This window comes from Gossypium hirsutum, chromosome D04 (assembly GCF_007990345.1).
Source record: "Gossypium hirsutum isolate 1008001.06 chromosome D04, Gossypium_hirsutum_v2.1, whole genome shotgun sequence".
Classification (NCBI taxonomy): domain Eukaryota; kingdom Viridiplantae; phylum Streptophyta; class Magnoliopsida; order Malvales; family Malvaceae; genus Gossypium; species Gossypium hirsutum.
Genome location: NC_053440.1, coordinates 41,126,067 through 41,138,305, shown reverse-complemented (window position 1 = coordinate 41,138,305; position 12,239 = coordinate 41,126,067). Strand labels below are relative to the sequence as shown.

The 12,239-nt window shown below is 31.9% G+C and overlaps 1 protein-coding gene across 1 annotated transcript; it reads right to left on the bottom strand.

Moving 5' to 3' along the window:
* Nucleotides 1-10,778: 10,778 nt before the first annotated feature.
* LOC107898446 (thioredoxin-like 3-3) lies at nt 10,779-11,759 on the bottom strand. Its single transcript, XM_041091179.1, has 3 exons — nt 11,485-11,759; nt 11,339-11,364; nt 10,779-11,107 (listed from the first exon to the last, which is right to left on the bottom strand). Exons 1-3 carry the CDS (start codon nt 11,632-11,634, stop codon nt 10,888-10,890), a joined length of 396 nt encoding a protein of 131 aa, XP_040947113.1. The 5' UTR covers nt 11,635-11,759; the 3' UTR covers nt 10,779-10,887.
* Nucleotides 11,760-12,239: the final 480 nt, after the last annotated feature.

Sequence of the window (12,239 nt, the reverse complement as noted above, 5' to 3'; positions counted from 1 at the left end):
ATATTTTTGGAATTCCGATACTATGAGCTAGCCAACCCATGTCTTATTTTTCGATACTGCTTAAGTTTTAAATGTTACCATTATTGAGTAGTTAAACCTTTTAAGGATTAATTTGATAGATTTTTAGGTTAAAAGTAGAAAAAAAAGACTAAATTGTGAAATTGATTATTGATTTTCAGTAATAAGAACCAAATTGTGAAAATTTCAAAATTTTGGGGTAGAATTGAGAAATAGAGAGTTAAAGCTAGCTTAGAATGAAATTCGTATAAAAATTTGGGGTTAGATGTGTAAGTTAGGCTAGTCTCGATTTTAGGGACTAAATTGAATAAAGTGTAAAAGTTAACGTAAATTAGCAATTGAATGTGAAATTGTTTGTGTATTGATGAAATGTGTTGTTTGTTTAATTCCGTAGCTAATGACGACCCGGATTCCTTGAAAAAGAAGGGAAATGATAAGGTCGTCGATGAATAGCTTGGAGTTTACGGTTTATGTTTTTATAATCTGAACTAATTTATAAATTACTGCATATTGATTTGTTTGTGCATGGTAAGTAATTGAGGTGAGAATTCTTGTTCTATTGGGCTAATTTGAATCATTTGATGATTAGAATGACTCAATTATGCATATTTGAGAAATATATGTATTTTTATGAATGTATGAATTGAATATATATATTTTTAGAAATTGTGGTTGATTTCAAGTTGAATAAATGCACACATGTTGATAATATATATGAAATTAAGACATTAGTTGTATTGAAATATGAAATGAAAATCCTATTAACTGTTCGGGCTGAGTCAAATATAGATGACATACTATAGGATAGGAAGTGTTCAGGGTTACTTTGACTACGAGTCGATGAGGCACTGGGTACCAATTTGCTTCGGTTTAACCGATAAGAACATAGTTGAACATAGTTGAAACGGTCTCTGATCTAATTGACATAGCACCAGAACTAACCATAAAGGTAGAAGTGGAAGATGAACTAACCACTAACATAGAGCTTAAACCAATATTGAATGAAAGTGTAGAAGAGCCAATAGACTTTCTGGCCGTAGCAAAGAAGGTGCCAGCCGAAGAAGTTGATGAGTTTGATCCATTTTCATTCAAAAAAAACAAATAAAGCTCGAGGGATTGAAACTTTATGCGACATAGAGGGGAGAAAGCTCGAGGCAATAATACCCTAAAAAATGATTTAGGATTGAATTAGATTTTTTACCAAATGACTTGTAATGTGGATGTTACGTCAATCGAAGATAAGGCAACATTGTTGGAATTGACCGAAAAGGTCGGTTCATATACATCAACAGAGAAACAAATGTCGGATCAAAGTGTCGAGAACCAGCTAAAAGTTATTCTCTGGTGGCGACATGGATCGTCCCGATTTTTAAAGAACTTCTATTCCCTATTTTAAATTTTGTTTCATTTTTATTTTTATTTTTATGTTTATTTGTTTATTTAATTTTTATTAATCTTCTTTGTGTTTAGTTTTCCCACAACAAGTGGAGACACCATGGAGCGAAAAAACTGAAAAAAAATCAAAAAAGGTAGAAACTGAGCTCGACGTCGCGACATCACACCCTAATGTCACGAAATCCTAGACAGAATGCACTTTGCAACATGGAAAGCCCAAGTTCATCCGAATATTTATAGACATTCTGTCATCCATTATCGACACTTCGTCTTTTTTTCTTATTTTTTTCCTTATTTTCTTTATGTTATATTTCATATTTCTTTTAGTAGAATTTTTTTAGGTACTCACCATCCACTTGAAGCACACAAACCCCGAGATTATCATAACAACAAAGATTTGACCTACTCAAGGAAGTTTCCTTGTTTGCACTTTAATTATTTTACACTAAGGGCAATGTATGTTCTAAAGTGTGGGGGGAAGTACATAAGATTAATTTTTTTGTGTTTTCGTTTGTGTTTACTTTGATTTAATTGATTATTTATTAAAAAAATATTATTTTTGTTACATGATACTTGGATTACATTAATACTGTGAATAGCGATTGAAGATAGTAAAACATGTAATGGTTCTTGTCAAGCATGAATATATTTATTGATATAAGATAAATTGATTACTTTTAAGGGAAATTGATTAGGTTACCTAGTTAAATTGCATAATAGATTAGAAGTACCTAAGTAAGAATGCTTGATGATGCCATATAAGGTATAAGTCTTATAGATAGTCATAAAGACATGAATGCTTGAATTGATTATTATTCATTCATTTTAAATTAAAGCATGAAAGAAATTGTGAATGGTGGGATGTTTAGGGATGACCTAAGGCATTGTTTGAATAGTCAATTCTCAAATGAAAATACATTAATGCTATGAATCCCTAGTATCCTTATTTGAGCCTGATAACTCCTTTTTGATAAACCTACAAAAATTGAAACCCAAAGACCATACATTAATTGAAAACTTGAACTCTTCCCTATCCTTGGTCCTTTAATATATTACAAAATAGATGTCAGGTCATAGATATTGAGGGTTTAGGTAGATACATTACGGCGATTTCAAAAAAAAGGAAGAAACAATGTGATACAGTGATTATAGGTCGACCAAACATATACGAAAATGAAAAAATCTAGAGAAAGACAAGTAAAAATGAGTGGAAAAAGTATCGAACAAAAGCACTATGACTAAGAAAAGAGTAAAAAGTCAAGTGACAAAACAAAAAGTTATAAAATTAAGAAAACTCAGTCATCAGTGCACAAAAACTCGTTAAGCCAACCATAGTTGCTAGTATTATATTGTATCTTCCTATATGGAGAGATAAAGTAGGAGAGAGAGGGAGACAAAAGGCGGTGAGCTTGGATGGGACATTAAGGGGGAAGAGAGGGAACAATGTCATGTGCCTAACTATTTCTAGTTTTTGAACTGTTTTGAGCCATATTTTTCTTTGAACTCATACCATCCTAAACCTCAAAATGTTACAAGCCTAGAAGACCAATGTGACTTAAACATTCTCTATGCATAATCTTCTAAAATTGCTAACAATTTTATTTAATTAATGTTTTTGATTCACATGATTGTGTCTACTACATATCTGTTTGATTTATGTTAATGGTGATATTGTTAAATATTTGGTCATGGGAATTACTTCTAATTTGTTAGTAATGTAACTTTGTAAACTAATCCTAATTTGCTTTAAAAATTTTCAAGGCAACGAACTATTAAGATTAAGTTACTTGTGTAATAAGAATTGTTATAACTTTAATATTTGACAATTTTATTCTTAGTAGTAATAAAATCCAAGAGATGTCTTCTTATTGCATGATATGTGTGTAGACCAGGTTTGCTTGAGGACAAGCAAAAAGTTAAGTGTGGGGGAGTCTAGGTGTGAGGTTCTTATTTATATCCATCTTTATTAATTCTAGCTTGTTTAAAGAAAGAAACCAAGTCAATTTTTTTTATTTTTTTTTCATTTAGTTTACTTTTATTTACAACTAATTCTTTTTCTTTTTGTTTTCGTACCTTCATTTTCATTTATTTTAATTATATGTCTACATTGCTTGAGGATAAGCAATGATTTAAGTATGGGGGAATTTGATCTGCCATAATTTAGTGTAGCATATTAAACTAGTTTTCGCATTTGAAGAGAATGACTAAAAACACTTTTGTTATGTTTTAATCAAGTTTTCATAATTTCATTTACATTCAATAAAAAGTGTAATTTGAGTATTTTATTGACCTTAGGGGCCGAATGAGGCCTAAGGGTGAGTTAATATACTTTGTGAATGTGCAGGAGACCGTTAGAAGGCATGCTAACTTGATACTGGTCGCTGTGTTGCAATACGGAGAGTTTGATGTCGCAATATAGGGAGCAGAATAGAAGAATTCCAAGACTGCCTTCGGTGTCACAACATAGTCTGAAGATGTTGCAACACATCCTTGAAGATACCCTAAATATGAGCATACTGCCTTCGATGTCGTGACGCAGGCACTAGGGTGTCGTGACATCGGTCCTATACGAGAAACACTTATGAGAAAAAGGATGTTTGTCCCGCACAATCAAAAGTTAAATACGAATAGCGTCAAATTGACCTAGGGTTGAAGGCGACGGCAACTTTAACTCTATAAATAGGCTCTTAAACACTTGTTAGAGGACATCTTTTGATATTATTAGTTTCCTTCGTAGAATTTAGTTTTTAGTTTAGTTTCTTTCTTTCTTAGGTTTTTAGAATTTATTTTCAATTGTTATTTGTTTTCAAGAGATCTAATTTGGGGAGATCGTCAAATTTTGTGGATTTGCAATCAATTTTTAACACAATTAAGTACTTCCGTAAACCATATGCTGGCAATTTATTTAGTATGTTTGCTCTTTATAATGATCTTATATTGTTTATGGAAGCCATAAGGAACTAATCCCTTTATAAGGGATTAACGAGTGGAGGTATGATCTATTAACTATTTTGTAAGGTTACTCAGTTGATCAACTATTTGAGAAAGGAAGAACGTGAAACAAAACCTAGGCCTGACAACCCCGAGAAGTTATTAAGGTGGGAATTAGCCTAAAATTGGTATGCCCCATCCATAAACACTTTTAACCCAAACTAGCCTAGACTGTAAGGTCGAAAGATAAGTAGTCCTTACTGACTCATTTTGTTAGTGGAAGATCAAAAGATCCTATTGGGGTAACGACTAGTTGATTGATGAGAAACTCGATGATACAGTTGATGGGATTATCGAAGCGAGCTAATCATCCATAATCAATATTTGTTTTACTCTACTCTTTGGTCTCTTGAATTTTATCTTTTAAGTTATTTTATTTTTATTATTATAAAACCCCTAAAAATCCTTTTTATGTTTATTCATAATATAGTTTATTTAAAGTACTAATTAGATCTATTGGCATTTAGGTTAGAATTAATTTAGTATAAGCCTCCCTGGGTACAATCCTCAGAATACTTACGAAGTATTTTGTTGTAAACAAACTATATTACAACCTGACTCGTATACTTGCGGACAATGCCTCAAATTTAATATATTTTGTAGCAGTATTCACACTCTAGATGTTCGTACGTCTGGAGGCGGTCACATTTTGATAATAGACTTTATAATCTTACATGTCATTTTATTCCATAATCATATTTCTTAATGTTTTATTTTATACTTAATGTTTGGATTATAGAAATACAAGATATGCTTAGCATGTGTTTTGTGTTCCGTGCACAGTTTAGGTATATTATAGTTTGTTGTCGACTCAATATCCAACAACGATCTTGGTCTCAAGTGTGGTGATGCTTCTATTTTGTTATGGCATGTACCTAGGAGGTCTTTAGGTTAATAGATGTTTTGGTAATGTGATGACATATTGAATACTATGTGTATAAGTGTATATATTCATATGGTTGACGTTTAAACGATGTCTTGGTATGTTTAGTTAAGCTTGATTATTTACATGTGTTTAGCTTTATATTTTGGTGACTTAGGTAGCTAGGTCATTAGCTCAATATGGAAATTTCGTATGAATAAGTGGTTGAATGGTTTGGTGCCTTATATTAATTTGTTTGAATTGTAAATTGAGGTACCGTAGAAGGCTATTGGTTAGGCACTTAGGTTGAGTGTTTTCAGCATGTTTCGGGCTCGATTTAGTATGTTTTAAGTAGGTTTAATTGCTGGTTAATATGTTACTTGTTGCCCAAGTAAGTGTGTTTTGGTAAGCTTGCATTTGAAGGTTCAAATAGGGCACACGGCCTGAGACACGAGCTCTCACACGGCCGTGTGTCTTATTGATTTTAAGTGCAGGTTTTTCCACACGACCTAGTGACACAGTCGTGTGACCTTACTTCGAACATACACACGGTCTGAGACATGGCCGTGTGACCTTAATTCAAATACTCACATGAGCGAGCACACGGGCTAGGACACGGCCGTGTGACCAATATTTCAATTTGTACACGGTTTGGTCACACGACCATGTTTCTGAGCCACAATGTCTGGGCTCTATCACACAGCAATGTGATCCCTGTTTCAAAATTTTCTCAACTTTTTGTTTTAAATTCAAATTAATCTCGGTTCAGTTCTGAATTGTTTTTAAGTTTCTGTATAGTCAACTTTTAGAGGAAATTGATTAAATAATGTGATTATGCATGTAGTATGTGATTAGTTAATAATTATTTGTGATTTTGGATTATAAATTGTTTGTAATTGTATGGTATTAGTTCGTAGCATTCTATTGCTCGGGTCCGGCGACCGGACCGGGTGAGTGGTGTTACACATTTGCACTAAAAAATACACTCAACTTCTCAAAATTGATAAGTTGACCTGAGCAACCTGCATAATGCTGCAATACTTGCATGAGATTGAAGCCTCCATAGTCGTAGCTTCCCCAAAGATAAGGCTATCGTCAGCAACTAAAAGGTGAGTAATCCGTGGAGCACCCCTCATAACCCTTGCCTCTAATATCTTGCCACTGAGGGTTGCCAAGTGTAACAGCGTAGAAGCCCTTCCCCACAGATAAGAAACAAGTAGGGACTCAAGGGATCCCCTTGTTGAAGCCCACAAATCGGCAAAAACTTCTTACTAACCACGTCATTTATCACCACCGAATAACTAACCAAGGTAAAAAAAACTCATGACACACTTGACCCATGCATAGGGGTGAGCAAAATTCGATTCAATTCAAAAAACTCGACAAAAAATTCAAATTTTGAATTAAATAGTTCAAGTTATTTGAGTTAATCAAGTCATTCGGATCAACTCAAATAAAAAATTAAGTTTTTCGGTTTAACTTGAATATGAATTACACAATTCGAGTTATCCGAAAATCCAAATAAGAAAAGGAAAAACTAAGTCGTTTTGATAAATGTTTAAAAGTCAAAACCATTAAGTTAAAAGGCAAAACTACGTCGTTTTGATAAATGTTTACCCATTAAGTTAAAAGGCAAAACCATTATATTGTTTATGTAGTTAAATAATCTTGTACTTCGTCTACTAGTTAAATAATCGGTCCATGTAAACGCAACATTGAGAATAAATAATAGGATTCATTAACTCGACTAGACTTGACTCGAAATTTTTTGACTTGATTCTATTCGATTCGAAAAAATTCAAATTGAGTTCTGTTGCTAAAATAGGATTCGTCAACTCAACTAACTCAAATTTTTTTTACTCGATTCGACTCGACTTGATCGAATACTCACTCCTACCCATACAACAGAAAAACCCATTTTCAATAACATTACCTCGAGAAATTGCCACTCAACACAGTCATAAGTTTTGCTCATATCAAATTTGAGCGCAAACGACCCTTGCCGACCAAGCCTCCTATTCTTCAAGGTATGCAATATTTTATAAGCAGCTATAATATTATCTGAGATAAGACATCCCTGTACAAAGGCACTCTGAGCTTCATCAATACAAAAGTGGAGCACCTCCTAAAACCTGTTAACTAGCACTTTCAAGGCAACTTTGTAGATAACGTTACAAAGACTAATGGGTCTAAAATGGGATATGCTTCAAGGACTTTTAACCTTAGGTATCAAGACGATCTGAGTATGATTAACAATAGTCAAAAGAATGTTACATTGCAAAAGACCAATACAAAAGCACGACATGTCAAAAGAGTTACCTTTAGATGTGAGAATAAGTAAGTTGGAGGAAGAAAATCATTCGTTTAAGGCTACAATCAAACAATGTCGAGAACCAATTAGCTCAACTTCTCCATGTAACACCCCCATACCTGACCCGATCGTCGGGTCAAGGTATTGGGATGTCACATTCATTGACGAAACAACTATAAAAATTTTATATTTATCATGTTATTTTATTATTGAAGACCACTTTACTCATTTTAGTAATAATTGCATTTATGACAAAACTATTTTTAAGTTAAAGGAGCTCATTAAAACATAATATTCAATCAAAGATAACAAAGTTTATAAAATTAACACAATTATTAAAGTTTTACAAATAAGTCTATTGGAGGACTTGCACTTTCTAAAGTAGTTTACCCACTTTATGTATATTTCATATTTATTTCTAAATTGTCTCAATTAATTTAATTCTTCGTAAACTTTTAGTCAAGATTCCAAAATTAGATCAATTAACAATTATTCACTTATTATTTTATCAATTCATTTAAACATTCTCACATGTATTAATCATTCCATCACTTATAACCATTTTGTAACATTTCAAATTCATCTACTTTTTTTTCCTCCTCTCCATTCCACATCCTTTATGTATATATATCTTTAGCTTTTAGTATGACATGCTTATATGTAACATTAACTATAATCCCACCATTTACTTATGTGTTCATATCAAAACTGTCCACTAGTGTCACTAAATTATTTATATCTTGAGTTATAGAATTCGAAATTAGGATCTGCTCATTGTATTTGAAATTAGGCTCAATGAACTTTTTTACCATAAAAATTTCGAAATTTCTAAATAAGCCAATTAATACAATTTATTTTTCAAATTTTCCCATGTTCTATTGCTTAACAGCTTCGACCCTTCTTCACTAAAAATTAATTATCTTTTATTTCAGAATTTGTATCATGTTATTGTTTATTTCACTTGAAAATAGACTTATTAAGCTTTTTTAAATATAAATTTCATATCCTAAATATTTTTGTACAATTTTTGATGATTTTCCAAAGTCAGAACAGGGGAACCCAAATCCATTCTAACATTGTCCTACAAAAACTAATATATCTCAAAATCTAAAATTCAGTTGCTTACACCGTTTCTTCCATACAAAACTAGACTCAATAAGATGTAATTTAATATTTAATTCAACCTCTAAATAAATTTTTCAGTGAATTTTCAAAGTTAAGCTTTTGCTACTGTTCAAACTGCTTTATTGAAAATATTTTCTTTCCATGGTTTTTTGCACTATCATTCATTCAATCATACATATTCACCATACTTTTGATTACTATTCAATCTAATCACTATGTTTATATGTAGATTACATATATATTTCTTAATCTTAGTATTTTTCATAACAAAAATCACATTCTCTCCTATTGATCAATTTAGTGTTTTAAGTCTATATACTTTATCAAATACTTTTTATTTCTAGTATTTAGATTAAAATACATGTTTCATACATCTCATTCACAACATATTCAATCTGTTGAAATACAAGTAGGGTTAGTACGAAACTTACCAACATATTCAATCTGTTGAAATACAAGTAGGGTTAGTATGGAACTTACCTCTTTTGTCAAGAATTTCTTCCTTTCTTCTTCATCTCCATTCCTTTCTCATCTTCGTCACTTTCCTTCCCTTTTCTTCCCATTTAATTCACTTTCATCTACTATTTTCTTGCTTCTAAATTGATGAAAATATTCTTTAGAATCTCTACTTTATCTTTTCTCTGTGTCTAAGGAAATTTGATGAAAAAGTGGGTTTTCATAGAAAAGGACCAAATTGCAAGAAAAATAAAACTTTCTCTTTTCTAGCTCTCTCTCACGTCGGAGCATGAAAGGATGATAATTTAAGTTCATCTTTCCTCCCTTTTTATACTAACATTTTCATAATAAAATATTAATAAAAATCTAATTAAAATAATAATATTATAATATTTATGTAATTATTTAATTTAAAATATCATTAAAATATTCCTCATGCTAATTGACAATTTTTTCCTCAAAAATTCTATCTTTGAATCGTCACTTAATTTAGTAAAATTGCAATTTATTCCCTCATAATTATCCATTTATTCAATTTAGTCATTATTCATCTATTTTCCTTATTTTCTAGACTCTTCCATCCTTAAGATATTTGCACTTTTGGTCTAACTTTTTCATATTTATACTTTAACCCCACACATTTTAAATATTTACACTTGGACCACAAAACTTTTTTATATCTTTACAATTTAGTCCTTGAGTCAAATTAATATTTCACAGCAGACTTCTTATTTCATTTTTCTCTAACATCTCTTATCCATTACTTTCTTTATATCTTATTTCGTTAAGAATCTATCTCATATTATTTTCTATCAAAGGGGTTTTGAGGATGTTACACTCCAACCCATAGTTGATATCCCTAGTAATACCGAAACAATTCGGAATGAGAGGGTAAAGAGCATGCTAAGGAAATTCAACTTAGGTCGGATAAGGTAGTAGAGAATTCATTGCCACAGAAGAAGTCTAGTACTTGAGATAATTGATTGGGAGATGATTGGAGATCATGGGAAAGAGTTGGGTGTCGATAACTGAGTAGGCTTTAGAAAGTCCTTTAAAAGTGCCAAATGAGGATGTAGAGAGTCCATTAGAAGAATCTAAACCTACCGATGTTTAGAAAGGCCCATTGACATAGAACCTTCTTGGGAAAGGATCTTACAAAGGTGGACTGTAGTGGTGCATACATTGTTAAGCAAGCAGCAAAGAGTGTGGTCACCTCAAGGCTTGCTCGCCACTGTATCATTCAAGTACCCTATGCAATCGGTGAGCCTGAACCGTTGTCGGTATCCGTAGACACATACAAGACGGTCAAGATCCTAGACAAGGATATATTGCAATTAAGGAGAACTTTGACTTCAGGCCAAGGATGATCTCTATAAATCTTGATTTGAAGAGAGGGGGCAAGTTTAGGTACCAAAATACCGCTGCTTATGGTCATTTTGGACGTGATGACCCAGATTTAAACTTGGTTTGCTTAGAGTAAAATTTCAGCAAATGGTTACTATTGTAGCCATGATTCTGGTATAAAGCGGAAGAACAAAGAAACATGGGATTTTTTTTAATCTTGTCTACTATTCTATTCAAATTTGAGGTATAAAAATGTTGTGCAATGACAGCCATCCATAAAGGATATAATTTAACAAGTGTGAATAGCCTGAAAGACAGAAGATTGGCATAAATAGATTAGATACATGAAAGCATCCCAAGCCAACATAAACATAAATGGGGTTGTTCAGGAATGTAACCACAAGCGATCATGAAGCCGCTCTTCCCCAGCACCGAACATCTCGTCCACTCTTTCACCATCTCGATAAAAATGAAACGTAGGAGTGTAACGAATATGCTGCGTTGTTTCAGGACATTCATCAATATCAGCATACACGAATGATAAGTTTGGGAACTGGTTGCTCAACTTGCAAAATGCAGGAAGAATCTGGCTACAAACACCGCACCTGAAAACAACGAGCCAAATTAGAACAACATTTAACACAACCCATAAGTAATCAGCAAAAGTTAATTGAGTTAAAACATCCAAAACCAATAAATAATATCCTTCATTTTCTCAATTTGAAACTACCCATTTCCAGATTTTGCATGCATCGTCCTGCTGTGTCATAGAAACATTTCATAAAATAGCTTGTCTGCGTAATTACGAGGGAACCCGTACATCCAAATCGACTTACCATGAGGCTCCGTAATTGATAACCGTCTGCAAATACATAAAAAAAAAGAGAGTAATAAAGTGCATATCAAGTTAAGAAAGTTTCAATTAGATGAAAATTTACGAAGCTCATTAAGATATAGAAAGGTAGAAGGAAAGGGTGTATACAGGAGTTTTAGAGGTTTTGACACGAAGAAGAATGTGCTTAAGGTTTTCATCGCTGGAAGCACTCTTCAAGTTGCCATGCTTATTGGGTGGCAGATCCAAGCCTGTGCCTTCCAACCCTTTCTTCTTGCTGCTCTCTCCAGAGTCCTCCATTGTTTGACTTCTAACTCAGATATTCTCAGTTTATCCTTTAAATCTTTTTTCTTTTTCCTTTTTTTTATAGTATTTCTTTGAAATTAATAAAAGGCAATATTAATATACTTTTAAATTAATTAGAATAAAATAATTAATAAATAACAAAGTACAATTTTTCTAGTATTTCTTTGAAAATAATAAATATACTTTAAATTAGGATCATACAAATCGAATCTCCTCAACTGGTTAAATCCAAAACCATTTGTGAATTGAAATTTTAAATAACCAACTGAAACCTGTAGAACGAAAGAATAAAAATTTTGATTTTTTTACTCTCTTTTTTTTAAAACACAATATTTTCATTTTCACCTTTTATTTTTTTTAAATATAATTTTTCCTAATTTTCTAATTTTAGTTATATTTTCCATCTTTTTTAATTTCCATAATTTTTCTTATTATTATATAATGTAAACATTAAAATATGTTAAACTAACTACATGTAAAATTATTAAATATTAAATTAAAAATAATATAAATATTTTTTTAAAAAATAATATGGGTAAGTTTAGAAAATTTTAGGTCATATTTTGAGCCGGACTTAGGTATAAAAATATCATGCTTAA

Bases quoted from the DNA above. Each gene is read 5' to 3' on its own strand.
- LOC107898446 (XM_041091179.1), bottom strand. From the start codon at position 11,634: ATGGAGGACTCTGGAGAGAGCAGCAAGAAGAAAGGGTTGGAAGGCACA. The intron at 11,365-11,484 runs GTATACACCCTT...ATGTATTTGCAG, and splicing joins TCAAAACCTCTAAAACTCCT to ACGGTTATCAATTACGGAGC. The intron at 11,108-11,338 runs GTAAGTCGATTT...CGTTGTTTTCAG, and splicing joins ATCAATTACGGAGCCTCATG to GTGCGGTGTTTGTAGCCAGA.